Source organism: Scatophagus argus, chromosome 11, assembly GCF_020382885.2.
Source record: "Scatophagus argus isolate fScaArg1 chromosome 11, fScaArg1.pri, whole genome shotgun sequence".
Taxonomy (NCBI): domain Eukaryota; kingdom Metazoa; phylum Chordata; class Actinopteri; family Scatophagidae; genus Scatophagus; species Scatophagus argus.
In genome coordinates, this window is record NC_058503.1 from 5,555,821 (window position 1) to 5,580,022 (window position 24,202).

Here is a 24,202-nt window from a genome sequence, read left to right on the forward strand (position 1 = left end):
TGCCAGTAAAACCTGCCACTTTCACCAGGTTCCACATAATATCATTTTTGTTCAAACAAAAATGTACAGCGATGGCAATAATTTGTGGGATATTAAATAATCACAAAACATCTACACATAGTGGCACAAAAATTTATTTTTCTACAAAGAAATTTTTCTCATAGTTTACAAATGATGCTCCAAAGCTACCAGTCTTGTAAAGGCTAAGGCTCATCTCAGTCAGCTGGGATGCCAAAGCAATGCTGGAGCAAAAACGGCAGCTTCCTGTTTGCTGAGACAGCTCAGCAGTGACATGGGGCTTGTGACAAAACAAGAAGGCCTATGTTATAACTGTTCAAGGCAAATAACAAAAGGCACATGGATTTTGTAAGACTCACACTGAGGTGCAGTATCAAAGCATCTGACTTCTTATGCAATACAGTTCATACTAACTTGCACTTCCAATTGCTTGGCTATTACAATATATAGAAAATATATTAAGCAATTCACCATTGGTCGAGTATATTTTGAAATATAAATAATTAGATTCAAGTATTGCAGGTTTAAAGCTACAAAGCATGACCCTAACTGAGTCAAATGAATCCTAGTGCGCTACTTCACTAGCAGTCAGACCCACTTCTGTACTGAAATGTCACAAACAAGGTTTAAGAGAAAGCTGCAGTAATCAATATTTGTTTATTCATAATTAATAACATGACTGGATGCAATGCGAAAGGGGTCTCTTGTACTTAATAAGCTACAAATAATTATCACCTGACTTTTTGGCCTACAACCAGTAACTGTTTGCTACCACAAATTTCTAAGGAGATAATATACAAATGTCATGTTTTTAAGCTTGTTCCACTACCCCCAAAGTGGCCTAAAAAATATATATATAATAATAATAATTAAAGCAGCTATAAATGAAAACATTTTGTTATACCGCAGCTGGTTTTCAGTAACCAAACATAAAGCTTCTACAGTCAACTTTACAATAACTCTATGAGACGAAAGCTGTCATATCACCGTGGCTCATCCTGAAAAAGTTTAATTTGTTTTATGACAGATTAACATCTCCAGCCAGAAATTAAATCACCTTAACTGAGGCCATTAACCATGACCTAAGGCACAACCAAAGATCTTAAATTGCTAAGCTGAAATGAAGAAACTCCAGCGGCCTCTGATATGCTGATATGCTCGGTCAGTTTAACCACACATTTGCATTCCAGTGATGAAATATTACAGAGAGTTTGCCATAATTTCCTGCTTCTCTTACACCAACCACATCACATATCTGTGAACTAAGGCATCTCTTTAACGTGCAGTCTTCACACACAGAAAATAAAGATCATGAAGCAAAAACTTGACATAAAATATGACTTCTTTTTTGGCAGAGAACCAACAAATTATATTTGCTAGCAGGATTGTGGATATATAGAGAAGACAGTGACACGTCTGTACCAGATTCCTTTAGTCCTCACTGAAAATCTTCAACAGGCAGCCAGACGTCCTCACGTTGTTCAGTCATCACTTTCACTGCCTGATTCACTCAGCTGGAGGTCATTCTCTGCAATATAAGTAGAAAGCAAAAAAAGAAAAAAAAAAAGGTCAAATATATCATTAAACACAATTAACTGAGTCCTCTTTCCAGTACTTCTTCAGGGTTTTATTGTGTATTTTCCATCACTCTCCTATCATTTTTGCCTGTTGGGTTTGTTGGTCCGTAAAGCAGGTTGTGTCTTTACAAGAAACAAAAATGTTATTGTTTTACAGTCAGTGAGTGTCTTTCTTTTCATCAACTTCCTTGTTCCTCTTTTGCATCCTCCGCCTTAGTCAAGTTTGTGTACACTGTAACAGTGTCATATTTTTTATTATTCTAATATTTATGATTTCAAGAAATATTCAGTTCCTTTTAAGCAACTTAAAAGCAACATTTTAAGCAGATTCTACTGTTCATTCTCGTATATCACATAAATGTCATATTAACCTATATTTACTACTTAAAGCATGTTCAGTAGGACTTTTAGGGAGATGTACTTGTCCCATAATTTTGTATCTGACCTGAAATGACTGTTACTTGGAGGGATTTACAAACTAGAGTAATGTCTAGTTGAGTAAGAGTTCCTTCTGCTTTCACTGTTTTGCTGACACTGTCAAACTCATCTGTGTTCACTGCTCTGCAAAGATGACAAAATATGGACAACTCAAAAACATGTTAAGCTACCTTACGTACTCAGATGGAGCTTAAAGGGATACTTACTGAGCGTGTTCATGAGTCCTCCTCCACTCTCTTGGTGGCGAATGTTGTTATCGGCGCTGGTGCTGATTATGGGCATGCTGTGGCTGCCCATAGCCATGGTTGGTGCAGAAGTCAGTTCATCTTCCGAGTCACTGCTACTGGAGCTGTCATCGCTGCTTGAGGACGAGGAGCTGTTGGAGTCCGAGGAGCTGTCACCGCTGCTCAGCTGGGCCATGACCCGCGCCTCTGCCATCAACTCTGTACACAGTGTCATATGCACAAATAAAGCTAAAGACACGTGTGATAAATATATCACTTTCTTTGGCAAATAGCACTCATTAAATGGTATCTCAATGAAAACAAGTTATATTTGAAGTAGTGTAGGATCGTGGGAACCATGTTCTTCATTGCAGACAAAAGTCTATCTGATGTGATTGATCAGAAATGTTCACAGACACAACAGTGTTTTAAAGTTTTATTTCTGTTCCATTTAGCCAGGTTTGCTGACGTCCTCGCTCTCTGACTGTCTCCCAGAAGCTACGGTGACAGGTGACCTACAGATTTCTCTGGGTGTGAACACTGTTGGGAACATGTGGCATAATCCAAGTGCACAACTCATTTTTAGGACTTGCACAATTGTTGCATATCATATCTTTGAATAAAACCAAGCAATCAAAGATAATCACTGACCTATGCAGCAAAACCGTTTCATCAAGATGTGAATGTGCTAAAACCACCAATGAATAAATAAATAAATAAAGTTAAATAAAGCGAAAGTCGCTATAGTTGAAGACATTGTGACTGACACCATGTTACCTCTCTCGATGTCATCCATGGGGGACGCTGGGGACGTCTTCTCTTTGGGTGGAGAACTCTTGGAGCTGGCTGAGGACTTGTTGCTGCTGCTGTTGTTGTTATTCCTCATTTGCTGACTCAGGCGACTGGTCTGTTGCTCCAAGCGAGAATGGATCTTACTGCTGCCCTCAGCCCTGGGAAAGCGCATGTACAGTACAAGCAAAGACATGGAGAACACTCCTGTGAAAATGCTGCACGAGTTTAAAACTTCAGAATTCAGATATGCTGGTAAAATCCAAAATCTGTGCTGTCAATATTTAGCAAAGATTAAGATATTGTACTTTTGCAGTGTACTAAAATAAAGAATGCAAAATGAATATTTGCTAATATTAAGCGTATTATTATTTCTGCGCTGCAGGAAATCTGATCTCAAGTAATTTTTATCTAAAAAAAATAAGAATAATTTCAAACCTTTAAACACTATTAGAAACTTATTATTTCAGTTTCTTATATCAGGTTTTTCATGACAAAAATGCACACTAAAACAAGTGAATGGAAAGATGCACACAGACATCGGTTTGTGTGCAATTTGATGAAGAAATATGGAATAAAAAAAAGAAACAGTAAGCATGTTATCTACCCACCTGGTCTTCTTCACAGCAATATTGCTGTTGAGTTTTTCCAGTCTGTACTCTCCTGTGTCATGGTTCACAATGAGGATGCACTCTTTCATGTACGGCCTCTTGGATCCCTTGAAGACTGTTACAGGAGCACTTGAACCCTTAAAAAAAAATAGTCAACACAGACAGGATTGTAGCCAAGATATTAAAAACAATGTGGTCATACTCAAAATTGTTAAAACTATTATTAACTGGTAAACCATATAATATGGCAGCTTTGAATTCTTTCACCATGAAGGTCTAGACTGTTTGAAAGCCCTTTGCTCAGTCCAGAAATAAAATTCTGGTGGTGAAAATATCCACCAATTTCTTGATTTATTTATGACTGCAGTAAAAGTAAAATATTTTAGTTTTAAAAATACTCTAATTGTTTTTTTGGTTTTTAAAAGTCTTCAATCTCTTTAATAATTCTTATCAATGATTTATGAAAAACCACAAATCATCAAAACATAATTCTGGTGGAGAGAAACATTGGACTATTAAATACTATACCTCTAAATTGGGCAAAGTAATCGTGACTTGTTCTCCTTTGCCCACTTCAAGTTCCCCTTCACACGTTGTGTCAATGGAGGCTGGTTTGAAGTCATCTGTGCCAAAAAAAGAGAAAACAAAGTATTTGTGTGTACTATACACATTTAAATATATATTATATGCTCAATGTGTAGCATCTGTATAACACCGTATTGCACATAGCAACATTTTATATGTCAATATTATACAAACACAACGACGGTTAGTTCTACAAAGCTGCAGTTGTCTACCGATACCACAAGATGGTGGTAGTGAACAGATTGACGCAATGCTAACACTAGCTAACATTTTGACAGCTGGAGCATCAATGGTTTGTACGTAGTGGCTCAGAGTAAAGTAACTTACTGACATGGCAGAGAACTGTTATCATACTTAGACATGTCAAAAGTAGGCGGACACAAACTGAATGGCGAGGCGTCTAACCTGGTTAAATGTCAATCTTGCCTTCGGGTTTTTAGCTATAAAGCTAACTAGCATGCTACGACTAGCTACTGTAAAAGCAAGGCATACTCAAGTGAATCAAAAACCCACTTACATCGCACTGTATGGTAGGCACTTTTAGGGTGTTTCTCAAATGTCTCTCCTAATTTCAAGACATGTTCTTGATTGTCAAAGTTGGAATAAGCTGTCCCATTCATTTTGAGAGTTTCATGAGCTGTAAACTTTGTGCTGTTCTTTTTCATCCGATAACCATGTATGGCAGGGCCCGAACCACCTCATTGGTCCATTAAGTCCCGCCTCCAGTTTGCTATGATTGGTTAAACGGAATATTCTCTTCTCTGATTGATTCAACGTCTTTCAATCAGGATTTCATAATGACAGGGCAGCTTCAGGGCAAATGTTGAGCCAAATGTCACGTGATTTCTTGGCTTTAATCAGTATTAAATTAGTCGTGCTTTGTGTTGCATTGTGCTGTACAACCAGTTTAACCAGTATAACAATGATCTGAATTTTAAAAGACAAGACGAATAAATGAACACACTTTTTTTTATTTTATTCACACAACATAGACTGATGTATAATGATATCATAGTGTTATGTGGGCAAGTAATGTGGATGCTAAATTGAAAATATATTATTTTGATTTTTTGTGTATGATATATGCAATTGTCCGCCACTGGCCATGTATCCACGCATATCCTAACACTACTTAAAACAGACCCCATAGTTTAAAACAGAATGCAAGATTCAAGGAAGGCTTAATGTTTTTATTTTGTTTTTTTTTTCTTTTCAGAAAGCAAATCAACATGTAAAGCACAAAATAGAAAAAAAAATAAATGATGTTCTGAAAGCAAGCACATCAGTCAAATCCAAAAATATGCAGAAGCCTATTTGCTCTTACAGGCTCATTGTCAGTGTAGCAGGAGAGTGCCTTTTGTGCCTGTTGTTCATATAAGCTCTGGCAGTGTGTTCAAAGTTTAACCTGAATTTGTGATTTGCACAGAAATAAACGAGGGGGAAAAAAAATCAGCAACAAGTAATGTTATTTTAAAAAAAATTCAACTAGAACCAGAAATAACTCTGAAAGTTATACACAGCAGTGCCACTGAGCTGTAAACCTAATTACTGAATTAGCTAGAATAGCTCAAACACAGCGTGGAGGTCCTGAAGGTCTGTCAAGTGAGAGACTAATGAACTGCTGCAGTAACACTTACTGACTGCATTTCCAAGCTCTACAGGCTGCCTGCGGGGGCCCTGAACTCCATGAGCGGTGGGGCAGTGAAAATAATCTCTTTTCCTTTCTTTAAACTGTTAATGATTCCTAAGCTTTAAATTCCTGCCCTGTCTACACTTTGGTGAGGCCATATGCTCCGCTGCCTCAAAACATTAAGGGATCAACATCTAAGACAAAGCGGTATGTCGAGGTTACACAAGTGTATTATCACCAGTTTGCAACATATTCCTCGTGTCCACTTACTCACATGGTGTGTTTGTGAACGGGCAAATAGTCAGGCATGGAAGAAAAGTGTTTTGGAAGATGGGTCTGATATGGGAATTAAAAAGAGAGAGAGAGTAAAGGGCAGACTCTGGGGCTCTAAATTATCCAGCTTTGTAACCTTGGCCCTCTAGCTTGTAAGAATCAGAGTAAGGTTCATCACCTGCGAGAAAATTCAGCATGTAAAATTGCAGGAATATCTCAGAAAGTTTGATCTTTTTAAGGAAGCCAGTGCTGTGTTGAAAAAGATTACAAACAGACAGGAATCTTGTTTCACTGAATCCCTCCTGAAAAGAAACCAGCAGGGGTCCGTTCCCATGGATGGAGGTAAACAGTGACTGTCCTCTGGTGATATCGGTTACTGTGGTTGCCCTTGGACAGCGGGAGGTAAGGTTTACTGTTTCCAAGCAACTATCCTCAGGTTCACAGTACTGTGATAGAGCCACAGTAGGGAGTTCCCAGGTTATAAACTGGTGAAGAAAGAGATGACAACCCCAGTCTGCAGAGAGAAAGTCTGCTTAGTCTACCCTCAGCCACAGTAGGCGGCTACTTCTGAAGAGTGCATCCTTACAACCACACTACAGACACAGGCCAACAATGTTATGGAATGAATGAATAAAGTTTTTGGCATTGTGTCTTGTAGGCTACCCAGCCTTCATGGGCTTCGAGACACAGCAACTTACAGATCCACAATGCTGTGTGTTGGTTTGATATTCAAATGCATCCTAAATTTTGTTTTTAACAAAACGTTTTGTTTTTTTTTCAAATGGTAATACAAGCTTACTCTCAATGGAGTTAACATTGCAACACATAATGTGGTGAAAGAAACTGTAGATATACAATATGCAAATTGGTCTATAGTGCATCTATCCTTTAAAGCTGACTTGAAACCACTTCTTATCGCTCTTGGACAAAGCCTTTACTTTTTATTTAGGCATATTTTGAAAACTCAAGTCTTTACAATCATCTTAATTCAGTATTATTTGTGATTTTACAGTCTAAGCAGTCCAATGCAACACCATACACTGAGACTAATAAAGCTGATCTGTTTTGCACATTTCAGTTTGTGAAAAGACTGTTATATTGGGTTGTGTGACATTACAAGCATTCTTGGTTGGTCTTATTATCTTCATGATTATTGTTATCATGACAATGGTATAAGGTTACAGTCTAGTCAACACATATTAGAGTTAAACATATGGTTCTGCTTCTCAGACTCTCTCTTTTATAACAGCTTTTTTTTTTTAAAAAAATGTTCTACTTTGTTTCATACTTAAACTCACTTGCTTCCCGATTTGTGCAGAATAATTGTATACAGCTAGTTCCCCTTGGTATTGAATCTGACTCTATCTATTAAAATTCTCTATTGGTCACATGGTGTTGCAAGGAAAAGGAGCCAGCAGCTGCTGGTGCGGACACTGAGGCTCAGGGTCTTGCTGAATGGAGAAGGACAGACACCATGATCTCCGCCGTTTGAGTCTTGAGGGACATATGGCCTGAGTGAGCCCACCACCAGCGTTTTTCATCTGAGCCAATCAGGAGCAAAGTGAGCACGTTTGTCGTAAGGTTAGTGCTGCGTTAAACTGCTGTCGGAAATTGGATAATCACATGAACGTGCCACCAACAAAGCGTGGAAGGGCCACAAAAGGTTACCCTGTCGCACCCGGACATAATGAAGTGCGCAGTTTGTAAACTTTGCGTGAACTGCGTGAGTGTGCATATAACTTAACACACTATTGTACATTTCCTGGTCTATTTCATAAATGTCGTTTGAAATCGAGGAAATATTATGAAGGAAATTAGATCACGTTAAAAATATATATATTTACATGTAGAACTATCCTTTATGATTAAGTCGATCATCTGGTCTCTGGAGATATATGACTTACTGTCCCTGCACTGTGAATAATCCTGACACGCAACACGAAGGTAAATACTGCAGCGAAAGTCTTAGTTTTATATAAATGTGTTAACTGCAGATGTCAGATCAGTTGTATTTTGTTTGTGTGGTGTTCTTAAAAGTAGTGTTTTTAACTCTGCATTTTTGTCCTTGTAACATCAAATTGACAATTTTTGCTTTTTTATATGCCTACAGAGGCTGCCCAGAGTGGCTTTTGATGAAAGATAGACTGGTTTTGTTCGAATAACACATAACCCAAATCAACAACTTAGTCGTTCCAAACACCCTGGTTAAGACATTTAATCTACGTGTATCTACGTATAATTTATATATTTATTACAGAGTGAATCATGTCAGTAGGCTACCATGATATTACGATGCAACGCCGTGAAGAGAGAGGACTTATCTCACTAATTGAAACTGGGAGTGTTGATTTTACGAGCAGTACATGAAAGCAGCACAGTTCCCAAGGAGAACCCCGCAAAGAAAAGAGGTCGTGTATCCGGGATCTTCCGGTAAAATCCGTCTAACCAGCGCGGCAGAGGGAGAGAGAATAATTGGTTCAGTGTGTGTGATTTCATGTCAGTGCCGTTCCCGTCCGGTCTGCACGGGTCCAGGTCTGTATCCGGTCTGTTACTCACATCAGATCCTTCAGTCTGAGGAGAAGCAGCGAGTGTTCAACCTGCTGTGTGAAGCTGAATCCTCACGGAAACGGGACTTCACTCTGAAGGGATGGAGGTGAAGGCTCCCTGAAAGCAACTCTGAGTAAGTAGCCTGTAGAAGAACGTCTGACACAGGTGATGTGGTTTTAATGCCAAAGGACGGATAACGATGCCTCATTGATGCAACCAGTATCGTTGCATCATCAATCAGCGGTGATGCGCCTGAAGATATTCGTGTATTTGTGTGTTTATGGTCCTCAGTAGTGATTTACGCTGACCTTCACGTGCTCTGTGTTTACTTAAGCAGTCTTTAAGCTGCTTTTGTGGCATCTATCGTTTACTTTCACATTTCCATACAGTTTAACTCTGTTGTTTATATGTTCTCATAGTTCTCTCAGTCTCTCAGTCACGCTTTTAGTCTATTTTTTTTGTTTTAAGATTCCTCATTGATTAAACAATGTAATCGATTTAAAGACATAAATGCTCATCACGGCTTAAGTCAACCTAAAGTGAGTCTTCCTGTTTCTTATGTTGTCTGATAAACAATCCATTAACCTTAGGTGTATTGAGATATATCAGTTGCAGAAGATGGTAGCTATATTGGTATATATTACCATTATTGTTGGCCTTGCTGTGAGATATGTTGTGTTTTGAAGCTCCAGATTTTCCAGATTTTAAGAGAAATCCTTGAAGTGCTGAGCAGATTAATTTTGGGCATTTACAGCTCCACACTGTGTCTACTGAGAAAGATCATAAGAAGTGAGAGAAAGCTGTGAGCCAGTCAGGAGCAGAGGGAGAACGTTTGTCGTAAGGTTGGTGCTGCGTTAAACTGCTACGAAATGGAACTTGAGGTGGGGTCGTTTTGTCGTCTTCTGTTACTCCATATTGCTCATGATTACATTTCCTCTCTAATCACAGATTTAACCAATCAGTCAATTGTTTGTTTTCTGTAGTGCAGAGCCCAGGCTGCATCAGAAATGACAGTCTGACACCCACGCTAAATGTAGCTACACTCGTTCTTGAAAAAGGCCACGAATCGTACTGATGTCAAGATTCATCTTTTTTATTTTCTCCTCATTCTCCTCCGACGACAAACAATCTTGAGACACCGTGAAAACTGAAACATAAAAGTCCAAATGAGGCTAATGCCGCTCAAACTAACAAACAAAAATACAGTCCAAGTGGAAATAACCAAAATAATACACAGGCAAACAAAAGTATATTTACCGTGTGCGCCTCTAGAACATAGTGTAGTCACTTTTTTGTGTTTTCTGACCATGCGCTGCCATATCCAGACTCTCTTTTCTCAAAGCGCGGGCTCTCCTTCTACCCACAATTCCTCATACAACAAATCATGTCTGTACATTTCAAAATAAAATCACATTGGAACTCTTTCTGTCTCTTTACTCACATTTTTAATACTCTAAATTGTTTATGAACTCATACTTATTTATTAACCTTTTTAAACCATTTCATTAACTTATAAAACACTGTCTCAAACAGTTACACTCCCACCAATTACTATGATTTATGATGACCTTTAACCTCGAATAAATCAAGTAATTTCTCAAACAATATACAAAACAAGTATGAGGAAGGAACTCTGAGATCGAGAATGGTTTTGTATCTCTCAGTACATATTACATGTTTTGGTAACTATGGAAAAATCTTTAGTTACTTTCCACTAACACAACAAGTTTATGAATAGGACGCTCAATGATGGATGGATTAGTGAGCCTTTGACCTTCCTTTCCTAGTTTTTTGTTACCTATTTGTATAGTGGCTTTACGCACCAGACCATCATCATCTGTACAAACATTTAACACTCTTCCCAATCTCCATTCATTGCGAGGAGATCCCTCTTCTCTGAGAATGACAACATCTCCAATCTTAACATTGCGTCGTGGAGAATGCCACTTTTGCCTTAGAGTGATGTTTGCTAAATATTCTTTCTTCCACCTACACCAGAATTGTTCAGACAAATATTGCACTCTGCGCCACCTTTTCTTAGCGTACAGATCTTCTGCCTCAAATTTTCCTGGAGGCGGCAGAGGGACAGAGGTCTTCATAGTGAGCAAGTGGTTCGGTGTAAGTGGTTCTTCACCTTTGGGATCACTGATGCTGTCATTAGTGAGTGGGCGACTGTTTATTATTGACATGGCTTCATAGAAAAATGTTCTCAAGGATGCATCATCCAACCTCCCAACACTCTTTGAGAGGGCCCATGTCATGACACTTCTCACTGTCCTAATCTGTCGTTCCCATACACCTCCCATGTGACTAGCATCAGGTACATTCATGACAAGGTCACACTGTTTCTCTGCTAAGTAAGCAGCCACTCTATCTTTGTCCATTTCTTTTAGAGTTTTTGAGAGTTCATTTCTAGCCCCTGCAAAATTTGTTCCCTGATCTGATCTGATCTCTCTTACAGGTCCTCGGATAGCTATAAAACATCGCAAAGCATTTATGAATGCATCCATTGTTAGATCCTCAAGCATTTCAATGTGAACGGCTCTTGATGATAAACAAGTGAATATCAGACCGTATCTCTTACTTTCCTTCCGACCCTGCTTAGTTGGAAAGGGTCCAAAGCAGTCCATCCCACAGAATGAGAACGGTGGTGAGGGGTCAATACGGTTCACAGGTAGGTTAGCCATTTTTTGTGTTTCTGTAGGCCTGCGAGCTCTTCTGCATGGGACACACTGTTTGATTTGATTTGCCACAACTTTACTGCCACCATGAATCCAGTAGCCATTTGCTCTCAGTTCATTGAGGGTTTGACCTCTGCCTTGATGCTGAGTTTTTTCATGACAGTAGTCCAGGATCAGGCGTGTGACGACACCATCTTTTGGTAAGATGGCTGGGTGTTTCTGATGAAGAGGTAAGGAAGCTGCCTTTAATCTCCCTCCCACCCTGAGGACACCCTCCTGCAGCACTGGATCAAGCTGAAACAACTGATTATTATGTGACAATTTTCCCTGCTTAAGCTTCTGTATCTCCTCTTTGAAGGCGTCTCTCTGTGCTAATCTCACAAGCACTAAACTAGCCTTTCTCCTTTCTTCAACTGTTATGAGCTCTGGTAATTTGTCCTTTTGTGCTAGCCGTAGGATTCGAGCTACAACATTCAATGCAGTATGCCACTTAGAGAATCTTTTGAATCTGTCTAGGAAGTTCTCTTCCTTGACAGCACTGATTTGCAGTGCTTGTGTCGTTTTTATCTCAGGATCTCCTACCATAAGCTCCGGATTTGTTTTTGGTGTGGCAATTTCTCTCTCCCAGAGGAATTTTGGCCCAGTAAACCAATTGGAGTTGATCAAGTCTGCCACTTTGAGGCCTCTGGAGGCATGATCAGCCGGATTTTGGTCAGTATCAATATAGTACCACTGGGCTGGATCTGTTGAGTCTCTGATTCTCTGTACTCTGTTTGCGACAAAAACGTGAAACCTACGGGCTTCATTAGCAATGTAGCCTAGAACTATCTTGGAGTCAGTCCAAAAGTATTCCTGATCAATTTTGAGTTCCAGCTCCTCTTTTAACATGCTACTGACTGCTGCTGAGACCACAGCAGCTGTTAACTCAAGTCTTGGTATGGTTACAACCTTTGTGGGAGCGACTCTGGCCTTGCCTATGATTAAAGAACAATGAACTTTGTCCTCACTCACCACTCGGATGTATGAACATTGACCATATCCATGGCTACTTGCATCTGAAAAGTGATGCAACTCGACTCTCTGAACGTTTCCCAAGGATTCAGGAGCAAAGCATCTTGGGATGTGAAGCTTTTGCAGGTTCTCCAGATCATTCAGCCAATTTTTCCACTGTGGCTCTAAGTCTTTGGGCAGTGGTTCATCCCATGCTATGCCCCTTTTACACATTTCTTGTAGCACTTTCTTTCCCAATAGGAGAAAAGGAGCAAGGAAGCCAAGGGGGTCGAACACAGAGGCTACAGTTGAAAGAATTCCTCTCCGCGTTGCTGGTTTTTTCTCTAGGGATACACTGAAAGAGAAAGTGTCACTGTCCACATTCCATTTCACTCCCAACACAGTCTGGACCGGAAAGTCTCCATGGCTGAGATTCACATCATGAACTCCACTGGCTCGTTCACAGTCCGGAATTGACTCCAAGACTTCCCTGTCGTTGGAGACGAACTTGTGGAGATGCAGTTTCCCCTTTGCACACACAGCCTGTGTCTCTTTCACTAGTTGGAGGGCTTTCCCTGCCGTCTCCACACTGATGAGGCCATCATCAACATAAAAATTTTTCTTTATGAAGTTGGCCGCAGATGGATACTCCCTTTCATTTTCATTTGCTAGGAACTTCATCCCATAATTGGCGCAGCCAGGGGAGGACGCTGCTCCAAAGAGGTGAACCTTCATGCGATATTCTTTTGGCTCTGAGTTGGTATCCCCCTGTTCCCACCAAAGAAACCGCAAGTAATTTCTGTCTTCTCTTCTTACATGAAATCTATGAAACATTTTCTCTACATCACAAATGATAGCAACTGGATGTTTGCGGAATCTACAGAGAACCCCTGACAAACCATTTGTGAGATCAGGTCCTGTCAGTAAGTGATCATTTAGAGCTGTACCCTCATATTTAGCAGAACAATCAAATACAACTCTAATCTTCTCAGGTTTTCTTGGGTGATAGACACCATGATGTGGTATATACCACACATTTCCGTCCGGGGGTGAGCCTTCCGCCTTCTCTGCTTCTCCACCTTCGATGACACCTGCCATGAATCTAATATAATCCTCCTTGAATTTGGGATTCCTCTCAAGTTTCACTTTCAGGTGCTTCAGTCTCACCAGAGCCAGGTGCTTGTTTTCTGGTAGGTGTGGACGTGTTTTGAAAGGAAGAGGCATTTCCAGGTGGCCATCTGAGTTCTGCTGTATTGTCTGGTTCATGATCTGCATGAACTGAATATCATCTTGTGATATGGTCTTCTCTCCATAATTTGTGTCTCTGAAATCAGATTCAAGGACTCTGAGAACAGCAGCTGGTGTTAATGATGGAAGCTCTTTGACGGACACACGATGGCAAAGACCTGTTACCTCTGTGGACTTAGCAGTCTTTGGTGAACTACCAACAATACTCCATCCCAAGTCAGTCTTAATGGCATATGGCTCTTCATCACCACCTGTAATAACATGTCGTGGTGCTAGTGCCCTACAACAGTCATAGCCTATTAAGAGTCCAACTTCACAGTCTAACAACTCTGGTATTTCGTGTGCTATAGCACTCAGGTGCTTCCACCCTTTTGCTGTTGCAGGTGTAGGAATGTGTGTGCGTTCAAGTGGGATGAAGTCTCTGGTGTATGCAGGTGGCAAGTTAACAAAGCTATTTAAAGCAAACCCTCTGACTCTAAGACCACTAACCCTGTCACTCTGAACAATGGAATCTTTTCCCATTATAGTGGTAAGTTTTAGCTTGACCGGCTCTAACCCTGTCCCCATCTTCTCACACACCTCTTTGTCTACAAAGGTAGTGCTACTCTGCGTATCTAACAAAGCATACACCAATGTCTCTGTTTCAGGAGTTGTGACTGATGAGAGCCACACAGGCACTATCATGGATGTGCTCCCACCATCACCTTTGTCTATGGAGCAAGAGAGTGAAGATGACTCTTCTGCTTGCACAACAGCATGGGGAGACGCGTCTGAAGAAGTGCTGCGGTGCTCATGCAACGGTGTTGGATGCTGTTTTTTGCATATGCCACAGGTTGCCTTGTTTCTGCAGTCCCTTGAATTGTGTCCTTTCTTAAGACAACCAAAACACAGAATTCTGTCCAGTATGAATCTTTTCTTTTCTTCTGGTGACTTATTGGTGAGTGCCTGGCATTTGTGAATGGAGTGACTTTCCTTACAGTACATGCATTTAACTGGACTGGGAGAACTGAATGGCATGTTTAACCTCTTTGAGTCATTTGTCTCTCTTGTGCTGTTCTCCACAGAGCCTTGTGTTTTCATCACTGTGTTGGATTTTTCTGATTCCTTTGTATTTGTAATGAATACATTGGCCTTTGGCCGCTTCATGTCTCTGGAAGGCCTTTCTTCAGATGATTTCAAGGCATACAGGGATGTTACCGGGTTACATGCCACATCTGCCTCATGAGCCAAAAACTTGGCAAACTCTTCGAAACTGGGATATTCATGTGTTTCTTGCAGCTGTTTTGTTACATGTCGATTCCAGCGTGATGTCACCCAATCCGGGAGTTTTTGTAGCATCCTTTGATTTTCTTCACAATCATTCAATACCTGAAGACCTTTAATGTGTGGCATGGCATTGCTGCAAGCAGTCAGGAAGTCACTGTACTGTCTGAGTTTAACAGAGTCTCTTGAACTTATCTTTGGCCAGTTATTCAGTTTTTCTCTATATGCACACTGGATTACAAAGGGATGGCCATAGCGAGCATTCAATGCCTCCCATGCTTGGTTGTAAGCTTCTTCATCCTTCCTGTAGAAGCTTCCTTCCAGCACTGACCGTGCTTCGCCGTTGATGTACTTCTGAAGGTAGAACAATCTGTCAGCTGGATTTGTGCATCTACTTTCTATGAGTGCTTTGAAACTGGTGCTCCACTCTATGAACTTGAGTGGGTCTCCTGAGAAGACCGAGGGCTCGGGTGCTGGAAGTCTGGTGAGTGCCATTGCGTCATGTATTGCTTGAGCTAAAGAAATGTTTTTGCTTACGTTGTTAGATTGTTCATTGTTTTGATGCAATGGTTCCTCTCTTATCCTTTCAATTTTGTTAGACACAGGAGGACAGTGACTCACACCCACTCCAGGGACCTCATCCGAGCCTGCTTCAGAGTAAGCTTTCATTTTAGCAGCTATTACTTGAAGGTCTCGCTGATCTTCCAGTCTTTTCAGTTCTTGCCTTTGTGCAGCAATTGCCTCATCCATTTCAATCTCTGCCTTTTTGGCTGCAAGTTGTGCGGCACAGTCCGCTCTTTTTACTGTGATACTTTGCTGTTCTGATGAGCATCTCGACTGGCGACTACAAATGGAAGCTTCGAGGACTGAGGCACTAAATATCGACTGTGCGTACTCTCTGTCGAGCATCATGCGCAATCTTGCATTTTCTGCCTTAGCGTTGAAGTCATCTTGCCCCACTTCACTCATCCGCACTTTCAGTAGCACCATCACATCTGCAGTTACTGCTGTGCATGAATCCATTTTACGTCTGATATCAGTGGAAGGCAGAGACTGTGCTCGGACATTCTCGTATGCATCCTTCACTTGAGCCTCTAGCCCTTCTACATCATCCATCATACAACACAAATCCTTGTCAGAGCACTCATTTTTGAGTGAGGAGCGTGCAGCTCTAATTTGCTCCTTCCATTTGTCATATAAAATAACAAACTTATTCTCCTTTTGAGCGATCTCTTGTTGTTTTAGCTCCAGCATTTTGGGAGTTAACTTTCTCTCTCGCGAGGATTTACGGGGTTCAACATTGGAGGTTGGCTCTGTTACTGATACCCTTTGAATTTGTATTTTAGCATTGATATCATCAATAAGTGTCTTTAGTCTCTCTATTTCAGCCTCATCAATCTGAGATTTTAACTGTTCATTTAATCTAGCTAACTCTGCTTCAAGGGACTCAACATGTTCACTAAGACCCCCACATTGTGAATTTTCGCTGTGGACTGACATAGCGATGAAACAGAAATGTTGAACTCTTAAGTCAAAATACACAGAACATTCATATAATATTAAACAGAAACATTTAGCAGTTCACACAAACATCTGTTGCTTAATAGTCTCTTTCAACCTTTAAATATCTATACACTTTCAGGTTGATACTCTCAAATCAAATGATTATTGCAGAGCTGCTCTCGTCTGCCTGAGGCTGGAGACCATACCAGCTGAAACCAGGTAAGGATATATGAAGAGCCGTAGCACCTGCTGGTCGACGATCCCGTCCTCTCCCTTACAGCAAGCCGTGCTCCGGTGTTTGACGATGCCGTCCTCTCTCTCTCTCTCTCTCCAGCGAGCCGTGATGAAGTCGCGATGTTCCGCGGTGGTTGACGATGCCGTCCTCTCTCTCTCTCTCGTCGGCTCCTGGACGTTCCGGCCACACGTCGCTCTAGCGGTCTTGCTTCCGGCGCGTGTCGGACATTTGCAGCTCTCGTCTCTATGTCTCTTGGCCGTGTTAGCGTTACGTTTTCACTGTAGCTACACTCGTTCTTGAAAAAGGCCACGAATCGTACTGATGTCAAGATTCATCTTTTTTATTTTCTCCTCATTCTCCTCCGACGACAAACAATCTTGAGACACCGTGAAAACTGAAACATAAAAGTCCAAATGAGGCTAATGCCGCTCAAACTAACAAACAAAAATACAGTCCAAGTGGAAATAACCAAAATAATACACAGGCAAACAAAAGTATATTTACCGTGTGCGCCTCTAGAACATAGTGTAGTCACTTTTTTGTGTTTTCTGACCATGCGCTGCCATATCCAGACTCTCTTTTCTCAAAGCGCGGGCTCTCCTTCTACCCACAATTCCTCATACAACAAATCATGTCTGTACATTTCAAAATAAAATCACATTGGAACTCTTTCTGTCTCTTTACTCACATTTTTAATACTCTAAATTGTTTATGAACTCATACTTATTTATTAACCTTTTTAAACCATTTCATTAACTTATAAAACACTGTCTCAAACAGTTACACTAAATAACTTAACGTCATTACCTGAATCAAAGGAGGGGAACAGCTGCTGGGATGAACTGGCCTCACCTTTGGGAACAGCCTGAACTCTGTCCTGAACTCTGTCCTGAGCACTGTCCTCAGCACTGTCCTCAGCACTGTCCTGAACTCTGTCCTGAGCACTGTCCTGAACTCTGTCCTGAGCACTGTCCTCAGCACTGTCCTGAGCCCTGTCCTGAGCCCTGTCCTGAGCCCTGTCCTGAGCCCTGTCCTGAGCCCTGTCCTGAGCCCTGTCCTGAGCACTGTCCTCAGCTGTCGGGCTGTCCCATAGCACTGTATAACCGTGGTGTCTGTACGTTGATTTAAAACAAACTCAACTGAGGAGATTTCTTTTGGTCCATGTGATTTATATGCAAGATGGGAGAGTTTAAACCCATGCAGCAATAGAAAGAGGACAGTATTTGTCTTTATTTTCTTTTCTCTGTGTGTGATGCCATTTAGCAAATGAACTATTGAGGCAGTGCAGTTATTTATTTCTTATTTCCCTCGGGGAGTCCTTGGAGTGTCTCACATTCTCGGGGGAGTCCTTTAGTGCAACGTATTGGGGACGACTGAGCTACAGCAGGCAGGTGCATCCAAGACATGACTGGAAATGCCTCTAGGGCTGATGGGAGTGCTGGCTGACTGCCAGACCGCAATCAGATAATGTTAATGAATACGGTAAAATTGTGTTATTTGCACTAGAAGCAGTTTCTTTTTTTTACCAGGAATGGAAAATACTGTAAAAGATGCTTGCTTCACAGAAATAGTTGATTAGAACAGGTGATGTGTTTTTTTTGTTGTTGTTCAAGACGAAGGCTACAAATTCAATAGAAAACCATTCAAATTGTCATGGGTGCTCTTACAAAGGCATTCCCCATAGGACATATAAGTGCGCCTTGAAACACTTTAGCCAACTGCTTAGCTTGCTTAATGTTTGGCATGTATATTTTGGTTGATTTATTGATTAGTTTTGCTGGTAAGCCCAAAGTGTGACCGTCTTTTCCATTTCCATCTTGAGTGTGGTGGAATGACCTTTTCTTGCATTCTTTCTGTTGTTTTAAATTAACATATCAAAGGAATGTCATGCATCCATGGACAGACAGTTTTATCTCAGGGATATCTGGGAGTTGGAGACAGGCCCGTAGCTACTGCTGAAGGCATGTCATCTGTGTTGTTTTTGTGAAACTGGGAGTTTAACATCTTGGATGAGGTTTCATCAGTTTTTCATCATTGCATTAGTTTGTGTGTGTGAAGTATTTCCTACATTCTTAGTTACATAAGTAATGAGTTGCTGTGGCTGCAACACAAAAGTCAAATGTCTGATAGCCCGTAAAGACTGTAAAGGCAACTAATGTGTGAACTGATGATGTCCACACTGCAGAGTCTGTAGATATTCAGCCACACAGTGTTGCTATGTTACTCCCTGTCTGAGCTCTACATGGACTTAATCAGTGAGGTGATGTGATGAGGGTTCAAGTGGAACTGCTTCCCGCAAGCTACACACACACACACACACACACACACACACACACACACACACACACACACACACACACACACACACACACACACACACACACACACAGAAAGCTAAACAGGAGTCAATAACACTGGATTTAATAAGACAGGCTAAGCCAGCAGAAGTGTGTGGCAGGTATACTAAGGGCCCTGAGGCAGGCTAATGCTAATGTGTACATTGCCACAGTAATTATAATGTACTGGTTTTGTTTTGGAGCCAGATCAGCTTGACTGGACAGAGTACAAATATCATCCATTAACTTATTGGCTGAAGTCAGGTGTTTTTTTAGTTCATTGACTTTCAATTACTCAGATCGAGTAATAGAATGTAAAAGATTAAATAACATTTACCAATTACTGTGGTCATTAAAGGATTGAGGTCATATGGTTTTTGCACAGCATACAAATGCCTGGAAAATGACACTACTTCATGTGATTACTGGTACACTGTAGACTTCAATATGTTATCGTTGTATGGCTTTCTTTCAGTGCTTGTTTTTATCTAATAACATATCAAGATTTTAATGAAATGTTGTTGCCTGACACTGTACACCAGACAGATCTGGTGGTATTGTGTGTTGGACCAAAAACAGAAGATGCTCTCAAAAACACACAGGTTTTATCTGGTTGTATCTTGTGTTTAGACAGAGTAAAATCATATCGTGATGATCATATGTCGAAATAAGTGATTTCATGCATGTAATTAACAAAATGCTTTTATTTTTAACAGTGAGATTGCACTGAACATAAAACTATATTTGATAAGAATTTGGCATCACATGATGATCACCTTGAGTTCCCGTTTTCAAGGTTCCCTTGGGTCACTGAAATCCTCGACATTCTTTCAAGCATGGTGGCATGATGCAGTGGTTAGTGGCCCAGTTGTCTGTGGCAGCCGTGTGATAGCCTGTCCATAGTGTCCTCCAGTTTAAGGTGGGATAGGTCCCCGTGACCTTCCATAGGATAAGTGGGTATATAAAAGGAATGACTGATCTGCATCATTTTGTATAACCACTTCCTCGCAGGGTGAAATCTTCATCTTGGCTTGATTCAGTTATATGCCTGACTTCTCAGAAATGGGTTTTACATCTCAGGCTGCAGCTTTTTGACATGCAGGGATGTGAATATTTTTTAAGTGGTACAAAGCAGAACAGAGTCTAGACTAATGTCTGGAAAAACCCTCCAACTTAGGTGTTGACATCAGTCAAAAGGCACTCAGCCCTCTCAGTCTTGATGAGAAGAATGCTGTCTTGGTTCAAAAGCACAGTAATGACGCATGCATAAAAAAGGAATATTATAAAATAATAATAACTGATGGAGTTTTTAAAGAAGTGGCCAAAATGATGCACTGGAAAAGATGTCTCTGATTTTAAGGTTGTTGGAAAAAAAAAAAAATCAAGATTTTGGAAATCACATCAAAATGAAAATGAGGATTATGAGGAGTGTGTGAGGAGGCAAATCAGCACTAAACTCCTACACTGAACCCATTGTCCCCTGAGAACCTCCTTTGTTCTTGCATCCTTGTTGCAGGGTAAACTGTAACACATCCCCCTTGTGTCCCTTTAGAACATCAGTCACAGCTGCTTCCACAGCCCTGCGAAGGCAGCATGACTGTCCATCCGTCCATCCATCTGTCTGTCTGTCTTTCTGCCTGTGTGTCGCTTGTCCTCCCCCTTTTACCAAGAAACACAATTAGCAAAGGGCACCGTGGGTGGATGATAGTCGGGAGTCCCTATCCCAGTTATGGACAACTACTAATTACCAGTGGAGTAATTAAGAGACAGGCAGCTGTGGCAACAAAAAACTGCCTCTGGGAGACGTTGAGCAATGCTGCTGCTGGAGGTGAAACAGTTAATTATGCCCTTTTATGCTGCATGTACATACACCCTCAAAATGTGGTTGCATACTCAGTTAAACAATTTTGAACGAGTGCAGTGCAGTTTTAGTCATATAGAGTTACTTATTATGTCTTTAAGAGGTGAGGAGGGGGGTAAAGCAAAGGCTGGATTGAAAAAGAAAACAGGTTTTTAAAGGCAGACTGGAGAGCATGAAGGTCATTTGATAAAATGCTAATACAAGCACTTAGCATCCATGCTCTGTCAGTCTGACAAGGCTGGCTGGGCTGCTTGGCTGACAGATCTCTTCAAATAAACACACATACAGTACAACTATCTCTCTCTCTCTGTCTCTCTGTCTCTCTCTCTCTCTCTCACACACACACACACACCCACACACACACACACACAGTATCTTAAAAAAAAGTCTGCTCTGAAGGCCATGGACAGTATATCAGTATATCAGACTCCTCCTCCACAAACAAACACACATTCTAACCATGAGTTCAACCTTGGGGTTGATATGCCTCACAGGATGGTTTGATATGCAGACAGTCACCAGAGATAAAGCTTTAGTAGTTTCATATTTGGTTGATATAATCAGTATGGAACATATGTGATCCTGACACTAAATAAACAATATACTCACAGCAACTCCAGATTGTACATTTCCTAATTATCAATATAATTCATGTAATTGATTATTAAGAATAGGCAGCTCAGACTGTAGTGAAGCCTGTTAGGTTATGCCTTTGGTTCAGCTAATGGGCTGTGCTCGGAGGAGGAAAGTACTGCAGATATTTCCTCAAGTACTTGTACATTACTTGAAAATATCCTTTTCTGCTGCTTTATATTCCCACTCTGCTACATTTATCTGACAGAGTTAGTTACTTAAAATTAGACTTTTACAGGCAAAGCAAGCTTTTCTTCTAAATAAGATAAAATTATGTTTTTATAGATTAAGCCACAGCATATTGATTAGCTAGAATTAGCTATATATTTACCAGCTACAGTACAGCAGGAATATACTTTTACATTTATGCATCAGTTCTAAGAGTATAACTTTGCAAAGATTATGATGTGATGCATTGAGGTTTTAAATGCAAGTCTTTAACTGAGCTTTAATGAGGTTTTACTGTTGTATTGTAAAACCCTGATTCCAAAACAGTTGGGACACTGTGTAAAACATAAATGAAAACAGAGTCATGCTTGTGAACGACTGAGCCTTTCGAGGATGTCCCTTTTCATACCCACTCATGATACCATCACCTGTTGCCAATGAAGCTACCTGCGGAAGGTTCCAAACAGGTGTTTTCTGAGCAGTACACAATCCCAACGTGTTTGAAACATGTAGCTGACATCAAATTCACAATAAGTGTATTTACAAGAATCAATTAAGTTGCTGTGGTAAAATACTGAATGTATTGTCTGTGAGCTGTTTTTAATTGAGGATGTGTCAAACAGAACACATTCTGTTTAATTAACGTTTTAGAACGCATCCCACCTTTTTTTTAGAACTGGGATCTACTCACAAAAATGTGCATTCAGCTCACGTGCATGTTACATGTTGAGCACCAATTTTCATATGATGGATTAATTAAAGACACATGTGACTTCATCACATACCAGACAGCATTTCACCCAAAATCACATGCAGGCTCATGTGGTTTTTAGATATTTTGCATGTAAAACATCTAATGTCACATTGACAAAGGCTGCAACTGTGGTTTATAATCATTGACATAGTGGTAAAAGCAGTATAACACAGATTGTTTTGTATACTGTACATCGCCTCGCGTGGGCCGCATCCATCAAGCATCGCCTGGAAACGTGACTTTGCAGTTTTACGTTTAGTGACTGTAAGGCAGGTTTTCAGGAATCACACAAAAGATGGCTGGTGGTTACTTTGAAATTATATCAGCGAGCAGCAGCTTCTTGTCAGTGCAGTCATTTTCTAAAAGCAACAGCCTCGCTGGTAGCCCGTGACAGAGTAAGGAAGAGCTTCCTGTGTGCGAGACCTCTCCACCCATCATGTGGTGCGACCGTGAAGCCGCAGAAAGGATTCCAGCTGTGCTCGTTCTCCATCCCCAGCCAGCATTTATTCTCTCTGTCTCACGTACAACCATTTGTAGCCTTGCTCTCATTGTCTGCACCTCTTTTTCCCTCCTCTTTCTCCACGCTACATGCTCTGATGTTCCACTTTGTCAGGCCAAACTCACATTCATTGCTTCTTTCTTTTTGCCTTAAGCCCAGCTGGAGATGAAGTGAGCAGACTCCCCATTAACACCTAGACCAAACTTAATATATCTTTTTTTTCCCCCCGTCACGAGTGATGCAGGGACTGCTTTAGAGACAAGGATTCCAATACTGTCTCTAGATTGAAAGATTAAGAGTTTTATTTTGAGGGAAGTATTGTACAGCTCAAGTCGACACAAAATATATACAGACACTTTGTTTTAGACAGTTCTGACAATTGCAGACACTTATGGTGAAGGACAAGAGACTGAGACACATGTAGAGAGGGAAGTGGTTTGTCACAAACACAAACAATCACTATTATAATCACTATTACCGGTATCTAATTTTCTGTGTGATGTTAAGTTATTTCCTCAAATATTTAGAAACACCTGGCAAATGTTTCATTACATTAAAAAAATATATTCTTGGATTGTCAGGCTTCGTGAAAGTTTATCCAGCCCTACCTGTAGTGGGACGGTTCTGTATTTTCACTTCTGTGTTATCGCTATGAAGCCACAACACAGCGATGAGCTGATGGACACAACGGATTCAGACGGTAAAATTTTTGAAGTCTCTTCTGGCAACAACAACAATCACTCACCACATGCCTCCCGTTGGTTAGCCCTGAAGTAATTAATGTGTTTTTCACAAAGTAAATAAATAAAAAAATAAGAGCTGAGTGGATTTTTGCCCAAAAGCATTTTTCTTGAAGAACAAGAAATGAACATGCCACACGGTCAGGTATTGTTCTCCATGCAGTGAAGCATTTTATTTTGTTTTTTTTGTTTTTTTTTTACCAGCAAAATAGTCTTAGCTTTGCTCACTCTGTGTGTTCCTGCATGTGTGAGTGCTGTTTCTGTTTTGTGTGTGTGTGTGTGTGTGATATGAAGCCAGAGGCAGAATGTTAATGAGACTGAAAGCCTCTGTGCTGCTCTACCTGACAGCTTGAAGTCAAATTCTGCTTGTGTGTTTGTGTGTGTGTGTGTTTACAACCTTCCCGTGGACTATTAGGATACTGGTCAGAGCACATTTTGACCAGTAGCAGGGATTATCCTGAAAGCAGCAGAATCGGCATGCTTGTGTTCAGTAAAGAGGTTGGATAGCTGATCAGCAGTGTCCCAAAGGAAGCTGTGAGGTTCAAGAGCCTGGAGACCCTGGGTTGACTCTCACTGTGTCTGCTTTGCCTTTTAACCAT

The 24,202-nt window shown here is 40.7% G+C and overlaps 2 protein-coding genes across 3 annotated transcripts in view; one reads left to right on the forward strand and one right to left on the reverse strand.

Annotated features, from left to right (window-relative positions):
• Window positions 1–118: 118 nt before the first annotated feature.
• On the reverse strand, window positions 119–4,950 carry eaf2 (ELL associated factor 2). The gene is made up of 6 exons (XM_046404746.1): window positions 4,760–4,950; window positions 4,186–4,280; window positions 3,658–3,794; window positions 3,035–3,207; window positions 2,240–2,476; window positions 119–1,546 (listed from the first exon to the last, which is right to left on the reverse strand). Exons 1-6 carry the CDS (start codon window positions 4,905–4,907, stop codon window positions 1,500–1,502), a joined length of 837 nt encoding a protein of 278 aa, XP_046260702.1. The 5' UTR covers window positions 4,908–4,950; the 3' UTR covers window positions 119–1,499.
• A 3,527-nt stretch (window positions 4,951–8,477) lies between these two features.
• Window positions 8,478–24,202, forward strand: part of si:dkey-91i10.2 (uncharacterized protein LOC555224 homolog) — a 59,525-nt gene continuing 43,800 nt past the window's right edge. For both annotated transcript variants that reach the window (XM_046403952.1, XM_046403953.1), the window contains exon 1: window positions 8,478–8,825. The gene's annotated coding sequence lies outside the window, so the exon portion shown is untranslated. The remainder of the gene's footprint in view (window positions 8,826–24,202) is intronic.

What these genes read in the sequence shown, in the direction of transcription:
- eaf2 (XM_046404746.1), bottom strand. Translation starts at nt 4,907, where the DNA reads ATGAAAAAGAACAGCACAAAGTTTACAGCTCATGAAACTCTCAAAATG. An exon ending in TTACTTTGCCCAATTTAGAG is followed by an intron (nt 3,795 to 4,185) that starts GTATAGTATTTA and finishes TTTTTTTTTAAG; the next exon opens with GGTTCAAGTGCTCCTGTAAC. An exon ending in ATTGCTGTGAAGAAGACCAG is followed by an intron (nt 3,208 to 3,657) that starts GTGGGTAGATAA and finishes GCGCTTTCCCAG; the next exon opens with GGCTGAGGGCAGCAGTAAGA.